General features: G+C 27.1%; 1 protein-coding gene across 7 annotated transcripts in view; it reads left to right on the top strand.

The window, feature by feature from the left end:
• The window catches only part of LOC107442807 (dystrophin), a 238,478-nt gene that overhangs the window by 89,058 nt on the left and 131,970 nt on the right, over positions 1-17,450 (top strand). For 5 of the 7 annotated variants that reach the window (XM_087157549.1, XM_087157551.1, XM_087157550.1 and 2 more), the window contains 12 exons: positions 168-340; positions 1,745-1,960; positions 3,620-3,733; positions 4,783-4,929; positions 7,513-7,692; positions 8,731-8,944; positions 10,337-10,440; positions 10,525-10,677; positions 10,760-10,921; positions 12,317-12,445; positions 13,326-13,499; positions 14,668-14,811. In XM_087157549.1, coding sequence (XP_087013675.1) covers positions 168-340; positions 1,745-1,960; positions 3,620-3,733; positions 4,783-4,929; positions 7,513-7,692; positions 8,731-8,944; positions 10,337-10,440; positions 10,525-10,677; positions 10,760-10,921; positions 12,317-12,445; positions 13,326-13,499; positions 14,668-14,811 — 1,910 coding nt within the window. The remainder of the gene's footprint in view (positions 1-167; positions 341-1,744; positions 1,961-3,619; positions 3,734-4,782; positions 4,930-7,512; positions 7,693-8,730; positions 8,945-10,336; positions 10,441-10,524; positions 10,678-10,759; positions 10,922-12,316; positions 12,446-13,325; positions 13,500-14,667; positions 14,812-17,450) is intronic. The other 2 variants (XM_071177700.2, XM_071177698.2) reach the window with 1 other exon arrangement.

The following is a 17,450-nucleotide window of genomic DNA, read 5'->3' as shown; positions in this document are numbered from 1 at the left end:
GCTTACATTTATTTTGTTTCTAAACATTGTCAAAGTATTTGTTGATGGCAGTTTAAAATGAACTTAAAGAGCACTACGGTAATTTAATGTTAATTTATTCTAGTGGATCAAATTTTTTTCTGAGGAAATTAAGCAGTTTGGTAAAGTAATGATTGTTTGTTATTTAGCTGAAATGGAAAGAAGTCTAAATCATACTATGTTACAAGCACCTCCTGCCACATTCATGGAAGCTGTTAAATCACTGGACACATGGGTTGTTGACGTTTATCAAGCGTTAATATCAGAACAGATATTTTTGGGAAGTATTGATGAAATGGAAGACCAGCTTAAAAAATTGCAGGTGAAGTTTACTTTTATAACAAGTCTTAAAGTTTTAATTCAGAAATTATTATCATGAGCAATATTTAACCTAATTTTTTCTTGAGTGAGTGTTGTTTGTGGAACTTCTTCAAATGAAAATTAGTCAACAATTTGCATTTTCTTAAAATGTGCAATAAAAATATATTATGAATTACATGTTTGTTTGTTTAACTGGTTAGTTTTTTATTGATTTATTGGTTAGTTTTTATTGGTATAACTAACATGAATAAATTTTTTTTAATACATTTTCATTGGTTTTCTTCAAATAATTCAAAAGATCTGAATTTGAGATCTGAATAACAAGTTCAAAGTTTAGTGAACAAACACTCAGATTTATGAAATGAAAGTTATATGATAAGAAATATGTTACATCATATACTTAATTTCAGTGTATAAAAGTATTAAAAAGTATTTTATAAGATAAGTATTTTATAACTAATAAACTTTTTTATTTTATTTCAAATTTAATAATCGAAATGTTTAATATCTTAACAAAGGAAAGCATTTTTGATAGCTTTCAGACTGAAATGCAGTGGTTAATAGGCAAATATTTTAAAGCTGCGAAATAAAGTCTGTTTGCAAATTTTCAGATTTTTAAGGACTATTAATTACAGTGTATTTTTAATGCTATTGTTATAAATATTATTGTCAACTGTCTTTAAAAGTTAGTGTCCAATTTTATAAAATTTTTGTATTTCTCCTTGTACATGTACAGCCTAAAAGGAACGTTAATCATTTATATTTAGAGAGTCTGACAGTTATTGACATCAGAATTTAGTTGCAAATGATTTGCCTATTCGTATTAACTCACAATTATTACACATCCCATTTTTCTTCATGTGATAAAAATAAAAAAAATAATAAATCTAATTTATCTAATCTTGATGTTAAAATAATGAAAAGAAATCAATTCTTTATTTAAATAACATTATTTCTAAAAATGTTGTTGAGTTTTTTAAGTTAAAAAAATTATCATCATAATTTAATGAAGCTCTGGAAGGCTCTTATGGTTTTAATCCCTCAAAGGTTATCAATCTTTAGATAACTACTATGTAACCTATGACCTAAAGCTTCTCCAGAAATCTTTTCTTTGCTTCAGTTTAGTTTATGGCACCATTTCATTAGCTTTCTCAAGTTTTGTAATGCTATTTATGTTTACTCCAATTCAACTATAATTTAAAATCACATCTAGTTTTTTTTCTTTTTTAATGTATACTTTGAACTTTCCAAGCAAAGCAAATTCTATTTTCATTTTAAGCTTTAATTGAGTTAGCAGTTATTGCTCATAGCTGTGCTATTTTCTCAGCTTTTATTTATTATTTATTCATTTGAAATTCTTACTGTTAATGTTTGTTATTGACAAATGTTTTATTGTTCTTTTTAGGAGCTTCAGAATACTATTGATGAGGAAAAGCCCAATTTAGATTATGTAAGGAATACTAATCAACAATTACAGAAGAGCGATTCTTCTGGTCCTTGGATGAGTGACTTGAGTCAAAAATTACAACACTTGGAGACCACCTGGGCTGAAGTTTGTAAATTGATCCGTGTAATGATAGAGCAATTACAGAAATATATTACTGATTTGCGACAGATTCAGGTATTTATTTTATATAATTTAAGTTTTGTAATGCACAGTTTCCATTTACATTTTAATATTTTTTTTTACAATTATGTAACTGAATGATCTATCACCATCTGCTCTTTGATTTAAACTGGAGTAGTGTAGTGTGTACAGGGGTCTGTCTAGGTTTTTGTGAAAATTTAGACCAAATTTGGGAAAGAAAAATTATATCAAAAAAATCAGCACAAAAATATGGATTTATCCTTTCTTACAGGATTCAAAAATAAAATTTTAAGAAAGAGTATTTTGTGAAACTACCGTTTTTCCTAAAGTTGAATTTGTGAAGGTGCCGCTAAGCAGTAGTAAATTTGGCCTGGACAGACCCCTGGTACACATGTACCAGCATTGCCTTCAAATGACACATGCACAAAATTTGTCATTAATACAGCTCAAATGCAACCTTAACAATCAAATCGAAATTATGATAAAATAATTACAAGATAGTGATATAAACTACATTTAAAAATAAGTTGTATCAAAATTGGTAGAACACTTTTGGGAAATTTCCCTTTTCAGAATAAAATGACATGACTGCCATATGGTGGTACTTTAACATAAAATTGAAGCATTCCCTTTTATTTTTTTCTTTAGATTCTTTTTTTCATCGGATAATATAGTTGGATAATACATTGAATAACGTATCTGTTAGTGTGGTAGGAAAGCATGGTGGCTCTGCATTATCAAATTGTTAAAGCAAAATTAATTCACCTTACAAAACTCTAGGTTCTTCAAAATTTATTATAATTTTTATTTTGTTATTCTGTAATTTTATCACTCAATTTGTATTAGAGGAAGAAATCTTAGTTCTTCTTTAAACTAATTTTAGTTTCAATAATTAAATTGTTGAAGTTAAAAAAGGAAGGTAGTTGTAGGAGTTGTTTTTAAAAATACATTTTAATTTTCTAATTACATTATAATTAATTATAAAACTTCCTACATTTTAGTTAAGAAATTGCTTTTATTGTAGTTAATTATAAAATGAAATTTTGTTTAATAAAAAAAATGAAGATTCTTGTTTTGTTTTCAACATTTTTCTTTCATAAAACAATTTGTAAAGCAATTATTATTTCAAACTACAATCATTGTCAAAGTTCTAAATCAAATCATTTTTAAACATTATTTTAATTTAATACATTAATTTTAATTTACTCTCCTGAATATTAATCTCATTTTTTTTCCAAGTTTTAAGCTGGTAGTTTTGTTGAAACAAAAATTGGTTATACTTCAAAACTGATAACCTTATTTTTCCTGCTTTTGGAATATTAAGATTAGCATAACAATTGGACTAGTATAGGAGCCAATTATCATTCATGAAATTCGTTATTTATTGTACTAATTGTACTAAATTATCACTTATTATTCTGTGAAGATAAGTTATCACGCATGGGATCTTAAAAGTATTTACTAAAGTCCTTTGAGTGTTTTATTAACTTTGTTTTAAAGAAAGAAAGGAATCTTTACCAAAGTGATGAAAATTAGAGCTTTGACCTGCTCTAAAAGCATAAAAAATACTGTTTCAAATTGCAGCAAAACACCTGAAACTTTGAAAACAAATCTTTTACTGCTGGTCATCGTTTAAAAATCATAATAATGTATAATATGTTGTAAACATTTATGTTCTTCTTTTGTTCATAGAATGAAATATCGAACTTAATGGATTGGATGCAAGATGTTGATAAGTTTCTGAGTGCTGAAGAAGTTGCAGAAGGAGATTTAAACGTTATCGAAGCACAGCTGGAACAGAGTAATGTAAGAAAATTTATGTATTATTTTATTTAATTTAATTTTTTCTTTTATTTCTGTTTATTTTATTTATTTTGAAAGTGGATGAATATTTGTTTAGATTGAAATGAATTTTTCTCTTCTCAAATGTATAAATGGATCATCTTTTATCATTTTTGTAGTAAAAAGAAATTACTAAACTGAATGCGTTTAATATACAGAATATAGATGGAGCATAAGTTATTGAAATTTATTCTCTTTCAAAAAATTTCCTATGTATATATCTATATGCACACACATTATATACTGGTATATACTTTTCAAAACCACAAAAGTTTAAGAAAAACAGGGAGGTCGACTTATGCACCTTTAATAAAGTTGGACATTTGTTGATTGTGAAATATCAATGTAACAATAAACAATGAGACAGATATGGATAATTCAGTATCAATTTGTCTTGAGAAATTTACCCTTTCAAAAACTATTTTTAATATGTTATTTGCAGTTAATTTTGAATTTTTTCACAATTCTTGCATTCTTGCACCTTTCTCGCATAATTTTGCATTTTCTTCACACCCATCCAAAGAATTTAAAATTCTGCAATTTTTAAAATATTTTACGATAACATTTGGATCCACGTATGCCATGCTTCTATTACTATTTGGCGCATGATGTCTACAGAAATAATAATCAACTTACAGCGGTCCATTTATACACCTGACACACCAAAAATTTGCCTTTTCATGATCACAAGAAGGGCGTTGACTTTTACAATGGGTTAACTTTTACACCAAGATATATGGTGTTTGTATATGGTTAAAAAAAGGCTTTTTTTTTTTGAAAAAAAGCTTTGTTAAATAAAAAAACAGTTTATTTAATTCTAAGAGGAGAGACTGTTAAAATACCAATGCAATTCTTTTTTAAAATATTTGTTCTAATTCTTACCTTATTTTCTGCTGTTACCTTAATAATAACAATAATTTTAATATAATAACTAAAAATGTGTTAATTTGTCTTCAATTTAATTAATTTGTAAATAAACTCTGATTTATTTCATGTTTTTTTCTTTATTTTAGGCACTTCAAGATGATATTACAGTACTTAGACCAAATGTTGAACGTATAGAGAAAGAAGGAGCCAAACTTGCTGAATGTGCAGGTGAAACTCCTTTTGCTTCAAACATCAAGAAGGAAATTGCTACTATGAAATCAAGGTGGGAGGAGGTAAGGAAATTATTTTGAATTTGTTCAAGTATTTTAAAAATTAAAATCATGTAAGTGTTAAAAATGTTGTTTGTGGGGATTTTATATTATTAACATGGTGCGTAGCATTTTTAAAAAATGCTGAAAGGTGCTTATTTTCAGTTTTCATTTTTAAAAGCCCTTAAAGGTGCTTTTTTTGTGGGGTGTTTTTAAAAAGTTCTTAATTTTCTCTTTTCAAAAATGAGTTTTATTTTCTTCACCATGTCGATTTTCGCTGCGTATTGCCCAAAAGAATGGTTTTCACATTGTTCTATTCAAAGTTTTCACAATTCATTCAAGCACAATCCATTTCGCGTACCGTCGGTCCATTACTTATGATAGCGCCAATCATTTAATATGTTTGATGAAATACTTGTGATTCCGTATGTGGGTCTACTGAGCTGGGTTCAGTGAGATTATTGCATTCTCATGTGCAACTCTGCAAGATATTCTCAATTTCAGGCATCATTTTCCACCTTCTAAAATCGAACCAAAAAATCTTTCGATGTTTTTATGTTGGGTAATATAATCAAAAGAAGAGTTCTTTGCCTGGAATTAGTTATTTTATCATGATCATGTAAAGTCTTTGAGAATTATTTTGCATTTTGTTAATGTATATAGTGCTTAAAAATGTTTATTGAGTGCTTAAAAAGTACTTTAAAGGTAATTATTTTTTGTTGAAAAATTTGGCTACGCACCCACGATTAATATTGTTTTTTTTCTTTTTTTTTTCACTTTCCCTTTTTTATTCACATAAATGCAAACAATTAGTAATGGTATAACATTTAATTATGTAAGAACTTAAAAGTTTTTTTTACTTTAATATTTTATTTTAAAAGTTTTATTTTAAATATTATTTAAGGTTTGAAAATAAACGCTTGGGAATTCGAAGTATAGTGATACTGAAACTTCAAAGGAAAATATTGTCTGAGCTTAAAATTTTTTATCTGATAATACAGTGCAACCTCAATCGATCATTTCTCATGGGACCATTCATTGTGTTGTTGTTGTTTCTAATCCCCAAGAGGTCCATCCCAATTAGACCAATTCCACAAGTCCAAAAATGTCCAGGAAGTCTAAAAACAGATGAGGTTTTGAAAAAACCTCGTCGATGTTAAAATCGATACAGTTTAGAATATGCTCGGGCGAAGCCCGAGCAGTCCTACATTTAGTGCAAAGTCCAAAAGTCTTTTGCCCCTGAACATACGAGAGACATCTCAAGTGACCACTTGCAAAGCGAGACAAACAAGTCTGCTGGCTTCTAGGTCCCTCAAAAAGCAAGGCAATTCCAGGTCGTTTTCTGAAATACCAACTATGTGGAGGAGGAACCCTCCAGAGGTTCATAAATTTTTTTTTGCACTCTGCAAAGACCTCGTTGAAAGTGAAAGGTAGATCTGGCTGTAAAGGTTCCAAAGAAGCATCTTTAGCCAGTGAGTCCGCCATCTTACCTTTGATTCCAACGTGTGATGGAATCCATTGGAAGTGTACTCCAAAGTCCGCGTCCATTCATTGTAAACGATGTTTACGGGGAAACGATAAATGTGGGTCAACATTCAGTATGAAATAATGACTTATGACATGTATAAAAAGTAATGGCGTAATGGATTTGTTCTAAACGTTTGTGTGAAATGGAAAATTCCTCATTTTTTCAAAGACTTTGAGTATTCCTTAAATGTTGGCACTGATTGTGGTTCCATTTAGTCAATGTCATCGGTCACTTTACACTTCTTCAGTTTGTGCAATCATTTCTTGAACTAACCACTTCACAAGCTTAAGATATTTATCAACTGATGCTTAAACATCAAACATGATGCTTAGAGCATCTCCCCCATGAAACAGCAAATTAAGATCTGCTGTTTTACTTTTCAAAATAAAACTTTTATTATTTTTCTTAACTGTCTGTAGAATTTCTGAACAACAGATGCTTATATCTGCTAGCTTCAAAAACGTTTTTAACAGGTTTTATCAACCTTATATGAATAGTGTTTTTAATGGGACCATTTAAACAAGGCGATACATAAAGGAAACGAAAGATGCAGGAATGATAGATCGAGATTCGTCTGTATTGTTAAATATGAGATAATCTATTAATTTACTAATAAATTTTAAGCATATTACAAAATAAGTCAATAATAGAAAGTTTCTGATTATTAGAATTTTTTTTAATAAACTTCTAATCTTTGTCAATTAATAAATAAATTTAAATGTCTTGAGAAGTTTTGTCAAAAATAACTTGTTTACAAGTTGATTATTTCTCTCAAATTTTTGAACTTAATAAAATCAATCCAATATTTAATTTATATATGATTCACATTTAAAATAAAAAAATATCAATTATCACAAATTTGGATTTATTTGCAGTACAATAATTTTTTCAACATGCAGTTATCCCAAAATCTTTATATAAAAAGATCCATTATTATCAACTGTATTTAGCAATCCATTGATAAAAGCTTGATTTTTGGAGAATAAGAATTCTGAATGTACCAGATTTGTTTCTAGGCTGTTTTTATTTTTGTACCAGAATTTAAAAAAAAAATATAACTCTTTTTTATCTTTATGTAGGTGATTGAGAGAGTGAACGTTAAAAATCAAAATTTAAGAGATGCCATGCAAGGAAGTCAGCATTTAAGTGAAGTGATATCTGAAATGAGTGCATGGTTACAAAAATTTGAGTCTGAAATTCCTGAAAACGCTTCCATTTCAAACTCATCTGAATTATTGTCAAAAAGCAAAAAGTTTCAGGTATGTCAAAAAGTTTACTAGTATTACTGAAATAGTTTTCTGTTTTGTTTTATTATTTATCATGATTTGTTCTCCACGTTTATAATTATAATTATAAGAACATTTTAAGATTAAAGTTTAGCTAGTAGTTTTTTTAAATACGTTAGTTAGTATAGTTGCTTATTAAGTTTTTACCTTTTTTTTTGTAAATATTCATTGACTTAGTGTTTATTAAATTGTTTAATATACACTGTATTGATGTACATTGAAGCATTAATTAGTTTTCATTGACATAATATATTTTTAAAATTTTTTAATATACATTCCAATGATACAATGTACCTTTAAAAGCATTTATTATTTATCAGAAGATCTATTCAGATGTATATAAATATAATTATAACTTAATTATATAAATAATTTTATGCTGTTCTGTATGCTGTATTTCTATAGATTTTATTTATTTGACTTGTATATGGTTGTCCTGATATTATGCTTCTAAACTATGCAATCAATTAACATCCATGTAACATGTCCACAACATCTAAAATCACAGATGTTCAAACAACTATTTGCGGGTGCTGTTTTGTTTTTTACTTAATTTCTTTAAAAGAAACAATTTTAAACATTTTGTCACTGTATATTTTGTCTACTTGCAAAAATTGTTACACTTTAAATGATGGTATTAAGCATCAAATTAATTTAACAGTGTTATAAAAACTACATTAAGTAGTGTTTTTCCTAATATTAATCTTTGATGTTTAATATTCCTATTTGTAAAATTATTACAATATAAACTGCAAGTTAAATTTAAAACTAATTTATTTTTCCAATAAATATTGAATTGACTTCATCTATTTAACTGAGTTTCTTTTTATTTTTGCAGAAGATAATTGGTTATCTTCGGCAAAAATATAACTGTATAAATGATTGTTATATCTTTGCAGATATGAACATTGAATCTCACATTATTAATCACATACTGTTATTAGACATTCATTTCTGCTGATCATTATTTATTTATTTTTTAATATTTTTTTTTTTTCATTTTTGTTATAGATACTTCAAAATAAAATTGAAAGACAACAAAATGAAATTGACAATCTATCCTCAACTTTCAAAAATATTTCCAACTCGTCTCAGAAGAGCTCTCTTGAAAAGTTACTGCCTCAATTTTCTGAGCTGCAGTCTAAATGGGAAGAAGTTTCAACTAGGGTAAAAAATTCATCACAGAAGTACAAGGACATGTCTGCTAAATACAATGAATTTTGCAGTAAGTTAAGTTTATTTTCACATAGTTCTATTCTTTCATGGTATGTATGTTTTGTGGTTTGATAGTATAGGCTTTATTAAGTTGATGTTTATTACCTATAATGATTCACTGAAATATCGATATTATTTAAGTTATTTTTTGTTCAAATCAGTATCATAAATGTGTATTTCTTTAATTGTAATGATATGATTAAATGTCATGACATTTGGATATTAATACAGTGTGTATCTATTTAATTTAAAGTTATGAAGAAACATCATGACATTTGGATATTAATGCACTGTGTGTCTATTCAATTTAATGTTATGAAGGAATGTCATGACTAGAGCCCGGATTTTGATGACCAAAAAGTCTCAAAAAGTGCAAAAAATGCCTTTAAAAAGTGCAAAAAATGCCCTTAAAAATGCTCCAAAAATGCCTTAAATAAAGTAAAAATATTGAACTAAAACAATGTTTTACTCTTTAAAATTATTACGAGTCATTTAAAAAATATAAAGCAATGCAATACTTGTTCTACGTTCATTAAAGTTTGAAAAATATGTCTTATATCCTAAAATAACAAAAAAAGGAAAATATATTGACACCAAAGCATTTTCATTTTGTATAGAAACTTTAATGAATATAATAACTTCCATCTCCTAATATTACTAAATATCAGAATTACATTGGATTATTAAATGTTTTTTGATAATTTGAAATGTAAATGAGTGTTTCTTGTCTGAAAGTAAATTTTCATACCTGGAGGAGCTCTTTCAACGTCTACTGATGTTATTGGTGCGTACTTGAAAAAGACAGTCTCACTTACTGACAATTCTTCTTCAATTTGAAAAGATGTTGCTTCCCCTGTTAATATCCTAGAGATTTTCTTCATTGTTTGGGAGCCAGTGTGATAAAAAAATTATAAAAATTGGAAAAAATTTACAAGAAACTTAAAAAATGCTTTAAAATGCAAAATACGCCCCAAAATTTAGAGAAAAATGCTCTATAAATCTAAAAAAATGCTCTAAAGGACAAAAAATGTCGAAAAATGCAAATGTCATCAAAATCTGGGCCTTAGTCATGACATTTGGATGGTTATACACTATGTATCTATTGAATTTAAAGTTATGAAGAAATGTCATGACTTTTAGATACTAATACAACTGTGTATTTATTTAATTTAAAGTTATGAAGAAATGTCACGATATTTGGATATTAATACACTGTGTGCCTATTTAGTTGTTCTTGCATTGAATTAAAAAAATGCAAAATCTGTAAGTGATCTGATAATATTTACTGACATGACCATATCACTTGCAAATCTTGATATTAAATTTTCTTTTAATGTTTTCCATTTTAATTGTTTCATTATGTTGCTGTAATGTTTGAAAATAATCTCTTAATTGCTTACAGATTTGGTAATGAGAGAGAATGATTGGCTTGATAGACTGGAAAAGAAATTGAAGAGGTCACCAGATTCTGCAGCCGATGCAGAAGAAATATCTGAAAATTTAGATGTTAGTAGGTTTCTAAATTAGAAAGAAGTCATTCTTTAAAAAAAAGTTTTCTCACTTTTTATTTGTATTTCATATTTTTAATAGGACTTAGAAAATTATTTAAGACATCATCCATCAGAAAGAGTACCGAAAATTCAGAAGCTTGGACGATTTCTCATGGACAATAATGCAATGAATGCTCAAGTGGAAAAGGATGTCAATTTTGTTTCCAAAAGATTTGAAGATCTTAGTGGACAGGTTTATATATTTTTATACGTATATCTTCTGTTTGTAAAATTAATTTGTCAGTATTCTAAATATAATTTTCAATTTATTTTAGGGACGGGATAGACAACAGCTGTTGGAGAACAGCATTGCTGAAGCCACCCGATGTGAGCGTCATATTCTGACAGTTCAAGCTTGGATTTCTCATATTGATACAGTCTTACAACACAGATTGGATAATGATATTTCATCACAAGATGTTCCTGATGAATTGACTGTAAGTACACTTTAAATAAGCTTTAATGTCTCAAAGATTAAAGGCAATGAGCTGTCATTGTGAAGGACTGGAGTTTGATTCTGAGTCATGGTCATGGTTTAGAGCCACCTGGCTTCGAATAGATTGGTTCCATCTTGTCAGAGAAGTAATAGGGGGATGGGGATGATGTGCAATGCTGACCACATAACTAAAAATATGCAGTTATAGTGATTTGAGTGTAGACATTTCTTTTTGAATGCAAATGGAAATATGCAGTAATTTGAGGGCTGTAGCAATTTTATTCAAAGAAATTAGTATTTCATTTTTATTGGCAGTAGTTTACTCCCACTTCGAAATCTGTAATTGTACACATCATTAATTATTCATAAATACACATAAGCAATTTATTAGCTTTTTTTACTTGAAAAATCTAAGTAACTTTTCAATTTTTTCTTTTCCCTTAATTTTTGCATTGATTTAAAAAATTTCCAAATTAGCAAAAGATTTCTCGATACATTTTATATGGTAGTATTTACTTATATTTTTGTTTTGTCTCTTCATGATATTTTACATGCCTTTTTAATTTTCATTCCATGTTTTTTTAGTGATGATTATACATTTTGTTCTTTTTTCGAAAATATTTAATCATAGAAAATCAAATTAGCATTTTTAAATGTTTAGTTGATGTCATATATTAGTTAACATTGAGTTTAGTATCTATTTACATTATATTTTAGTGTTTTCTTTTTACATGAATACTATTGTTAAGTAGTTAACTCATAATTTTCAAATTGATCAATTTAGGAACTTAACCCACTGGCGGTTAAGGAAATGGGCAAAATTGGTAGAATGTTTCTCCCCTACACACAGTTCCCCTATCAGTTAACATGGGAAAACCGGTTTTGCTATGCAGAGAAGACTGCAGGTTGAAATGTGACTTTTTACGTGCAGAACCGTCAGTGGGTTAAAGTACAAGTAGTTCTTTTGTAAACGGCGTTCAACACCTGACCCAATTCTGAGTTTAGGACTATCAATGTTAAATTTTTTCAACATATAATTTTGAACTCAACCCCGAAGATAATGAAACTCTTGATCAAGCATTGGGACAAGCTAGCTTTTATGGAGAACTTTTTGATATTACTAACCTGCATTTGCATTACAAAGAACAAATAGCATTAAGCATGGACAATTTTTTTAAAAGTTTTGTGCATTATTATGTGTTCTTTGAATAATCTTTTGAAATATTTTTATCAGCTTGTTTCCATATGTCTGAGAATGTCAAATATGAGTAGGTATTTCTGGACACATTCATAACAAGTCATTTATTAAAACATGATAGTTTCTTTTATATTTTTTGTATAGCATAATTTGAACAATTTACTTTTTACTGTTGCATTATATTAATTGATTTTGCAGCAACTGGAAACAGAGTTTTCTGAAAAAGAACAGAGCATAACAGCTTTAGAGGAGGATGTCCAACACTATCGATCTCAAGGCAGGATGGAAGCCGCTCATCGTCTAGAAGAGCAGCTTCATCTAGTACAGGTGATCCTGCATACTTATTTTCAATTATAAAGGCTTATTTTCAATATATAATACTTATTTTCAATATACAGTACACTCCCGATTATCCGTGCGCGGATTATCCGGTTTGCGGATTATCCGTGCTCATTCCAGAGTCACATAAAAAATATTTATTTAACGAGAAACATTTAAAAAAAAATTTTATTCATGAAGTTATAACACTAACAAATTTTTAGAAGCAATATTCGTTATTGGATTGCAGTATATGGAATATCAGCTGCATGGCCAAAGGTAAAATCATCGACGTTATTATGATCGTGGAGAAAATCATACAGCTTGATGAACTATCTTCTTTAGATATTCAAGAAGAATATGATAACAGTATTTTTGAACAAGCAAAAGAAATCTAAGGTTTCGAAATTCTTGACGAAGAAAATTTAGAAGATTGGTTTCAAAGTGTGTGCCTGTCTTCCAGTATTTGACAGAAGATGACATCATTGCTAATTAAATAAAACAGTGATGATAGTAACTGATGCAGGAAATGTAGTAAATGAGTGAAATACAATTTCTCATTCTGCTGCTCTGTGGAAACTTAATTAGATTATATGGGAGAATTTGATTGCGGTGACATTACTGTGTCAATATATGGCAAAGTCGCATTAAAATTTTTTTAAGCAGCAAATGTTAAAGGGAAAATTCCTAGTTTACAACATGCAAATATCAGTAATTTTTATATTTTTTGTACTGGAATTGATTTTTTCTTTAATAAAGAGGAGTTTTCGGATTAACCGTGTTTTTCGATTGTCCGTACCACCTATACCGGTGATTAACCCGGATAATCGGGGGTGCACTGTATTAAGGAAATATATATATTATTAACTTTGATAACCTTTTATTGTAGCAAAAATTTGCGGAGTTGAAAGAAAAGTTCACCAAATTTCAAACTCCTTGTAATTTTGAATCTAAATTGAATAATATCGGAAGCATGCTGAATGAGGTTGAAGGTGGATTGACATCAATTCAGCTGTCCAGTGATGATTCAGATTCTTCTGAAAGTCAGCTGGAGAAATGTTTGGTATGTACTTATTATGTTTATTCATAGCAAGCATTTTTCTTAAATTGTTTATCTTAGTAATGAAAATGATAGTTTATTATTTAATTTTGCTTTGTTTATTTACTGATATTGGAATAAAGAAAAATATACTATTTCCTTTAGGCACGAAATATAAATAGGTACAGTAGGCTTAAATAATCTCTAATTAACAAAAAATAAAATATTTGTTAAATTCTGCGTAATTCTAAACTGGTTTTTATCATGCATTTTGTTTACCTATAAGCTCTCTATATAAGTAAGTCCTTGTTCTTTCATTATATCTAGCATAAGTAAAAATTTACAGTATGCTTTAGAAATTTCTTTTGTAATATTCAAATGTATATTGTGTTAAGCTGATTTGAAATTGTAACTAAAAATTCATACTTAAAATTATAAAGTGAATCATTTCTAAATTTACTTAGTTTTTTCTTACCTTTATATTTTTTAATAAATTTTTTATTGATTTTTACTGACATTTTAATTTTTTTTTAAATGAAATTTTAGATTTATAAGGATTATCAATTGGAGATTAAAACTCCCGATTTCTATTTCTAGACGGAAAAGGAAAAAATTAATGCTTAAACTGCCTAATATCATAATAGTTAACATTTAGTTGTTTTATTAATAATTTCAATATGTACTAGTTAGCTTGCACAGGTAAAAAAATTGCTTAAATTTTTTAATAATTTCTACTTATTTTTAATAAAATTTTTTTTTTAATAAGTGCCAAAAGAGCTTGTTGTATAAATCTTCTCTTGGGTACTTATTTTTTATTTATTCTTTATTTTACTTTGAGGTTTCTAAAGTAAAAATAAATACTACTAATAATTTTTACAGATAAATTTTTTCACAATTCCCTTAATAGTTTAATTATTTCATGATATCCAGCATTATTTTTAAATTTTAGTTTAAATGTTTAAGGAATGAAAAGTAATTTACATTCAATAATTAGTAAGTAATTAAGAATTTTAGTATTAAGTGCCTAACTTTATAGCTTAATTAAATGAAAAGTATAATGTTTCATAAATTGTAAAATTTTTTTACTGTTATATCAAATTTTTATGTTCGAATTTTCAGATCTTGAAATGGTTTACCATTCACTGATTAGTTTGAATATTTATGAGCAATTTAAAATGACTTTTTATTGTAGCATTTATACAAAGTTTTGAGCGATTTGAAGCCTGAATTGGAGTTGTGCATACGACAGGGAAGGCAGATAGCTGATACAAAACAATCTGATCTTAAAGAACGTTTAACTTTCTACAAGAATCAGTACAACATTCTTGGTTCTAAGGTTAGACTGGAAAAAAGCGTATTTTGCATGAAAATTTATTTCATGTTTTTGCATCTAAGTGGTGAAGTCTGCCTTTTTGTGGTGGTTTTATTCGAAAATAAAGTGCTGCCTTCAGAAAGAAATGCGATGGGTGAAAAAGAGGAGCAAATTTATGCTATCTATTAATTTATTTTTCTTTTAAATTAGATAAATATATTTTATTTAAAAATTGATCTACAAATTCTTTTATATTGACAATAGTTGGCAAATTAGTTTTGACAATTATAACTTATAGTTTTTATTTTTTTAATGAATATTTCAAATTTATGTTTTGAAATGATATTTCTCTATTCTATTAAAACCTTTTTTTTTTAATGTGCATCTTTCACAATAATTTTTTTAGGTCTAAGCTCTTTCTCATAAAACTTATTTTATAATGTAATTTAAAATCATGTATTATTTTTATTTTAAAACTATTCATAAATTTTAGTGCATATAAAGAATAATAAAGGCCACAAAAATTAAAATTCATTGATAAAAATTAGGGTTTTTTTATTTCAAGTTGAGATTATTCGAAGTTAAGATTGTTAAAATTTAAACACGATTTTTTATGTCAAACATTTGTAAGCACTGTAGTTTTTATGTCTAAAAAATTTTAATTTATGTTCTACATTATGAAGACACATTATGTCGTTCACATAATGTCGTTTCGTTAAAAAAGCTATCAGAACAAATAATTTAAAAACTAACTAAAATAATTAATGTAATTTGTATCAATTTCAATATCTCATTGCTGTTTTGTTAGCAGGAGCTTAAAAACAGATAAGAATTTGTGGCAATTTTCCAAGCTAAATTCTTAGCCATTGAAATATTTATATTTGACAGTTTCTTTGGTTAAATGGTTGGTTTTTTTGGTTAAAATTAATATTTTTTTGGTTAAATTAAACATATAAAAAAATGCTTAATTTTGAAATGAAATTTTTTTCTTCCTAATATCGTGTAATTGATGCATCTATTTAAATTATAGCTCATATTTTTATTATAACTTGTTTTTTTTAAAAAATATTTTGTTTGTGATATTAATTATGATATTTCATTTTTGTTCTAAGTGAAGTGTTTTTCCAGACTTAAAATCTAATCTGAATTTTTTGTTTATCAGAATTTGGTTCATTAAATTGTTCATATTTTGTTTATTAACACTTATAATTAGACTTAAACTATTGTTGATTTGAGATTTTTAAACATTGATATGCAGTGTTTACTATTTTTTCAAATCGAGAAAATTTCACTGAGCTATTATAGCATTAATTTGCTCCTCTGATGATTTTTATTTTGTTTCCTAATTATTTGATTTGGTTGTTACTGCATGGAAAAGATTGGCTCTTAAAAAAGATGTACATAAAAAGAGGGTAAACTTTGCATGTGTTACATGGGTGTTGCTAAATATCGCAAATTTAATTCAACTAACATTAAAGACTAATTTTGCTTTTTATAATATTTTAATAGTTAAAATGCAAGTGATGTATCATAGGTGTTGGTTTTACAATTAATATTGTAATTGCTACGTTAATCTACTTGTGTTAAATAGCCTGAGATTGTCTGTTTTATTTGTTTAATATTTTTGAGCTACTATTTACATTGTTTTTTTTGCAGTTTTGAATTGCTGTTTCTTTTATGAAATTTCTCTGTGTTTTATATTTTTTAATATTTTTATCAATATTTATTTTATATTTTTTTATATGTGTATAAATCAAGTCTATGCTTTGTCATAATTTAAAGCTGTTATTTGCTACATTTGTAAAGTTATGTATGTATTCCTCAAGTTTAACTTAAATTTGAAGTTCATCTAAAGTGTGTATTGTATATAATTCTCATAATTGGTGTTCGATTTTACCAAAGTTGCTCTTGCTCTAGATAATTGTTTTTCACAAAAATCCTCATATTGGAGTCTTTTTTTTTAAGCTATTTTCTTTTTAAAAAATTACCTTTTATTTATTAGAAAATTATTTTAAATGATAACTATCTTTTTAAACCTTTACACAATTGTTAACTGTTTTTTAACCAAGCATAACACTAAATATTCTGTGTATTTGAGGGATTTTTCTTTAGGGTAATCTGAGTATATTTCAACTAACTGAGAATCCAAAATTAGATTAATTCCTGCAGTATTATAAAGTGTTGTATTATAAAATTCAGTTAGTGTTAACTGATTAATAAAAATGATGCGAGAGAGATAGTTTAATCACAAATATCTTAAATAAGGCTAATTTGGATGAAAGATAGTGTTTATTATTACGTTATCATTTAATTGCTGAAAATTTATTGCTCAAAATCTTGAGCATTAAATATATTTAATTTTCTCTTAATTGTATTTTTTACTAATTAATTTCTCAATAATCAGGCATGTGGTTCAATTTGTGAAGTGAACAGAATTTTTGTAGGAGATTCCAATAATTTGTTAGCATACAATAAAATGTTAAAATAACAATAATTTTGAAACACGTTTGGTAATTATCTGTATCCACTTGGAAAGATTTTTATTTTCTTAAAATTTTCAACTCTTTTAATATGTGATTTTTCTCTTAATGGGATGGAAATTAGATCCTCACTTTTCTTATTAGTTTCTAAATTGGGTATGCTGCTAAATTAATAAAATGAGC

The sequence above is a fragment of the Parasteatoda tepidariorum genome, chromosome 2, assembly GCF_982258835.1.
Source record: "Parasteatoda tepidariorum strain Cologne lab strain chromosome 2, Ptep-v5.0, whole genome shotgun sequence".
NCBI classification, from domain to species: Eukaryota; Metazoa; Arthropoda; class Arachnida; order Araneae; family Theridiidae; genus Parasteatoda; species Parasteatoda tepidariorum.
Note: the sequence above shows the minus strand (reverse complement) of the source record. Positions and strands in the feature narration are given on the sequence as shown.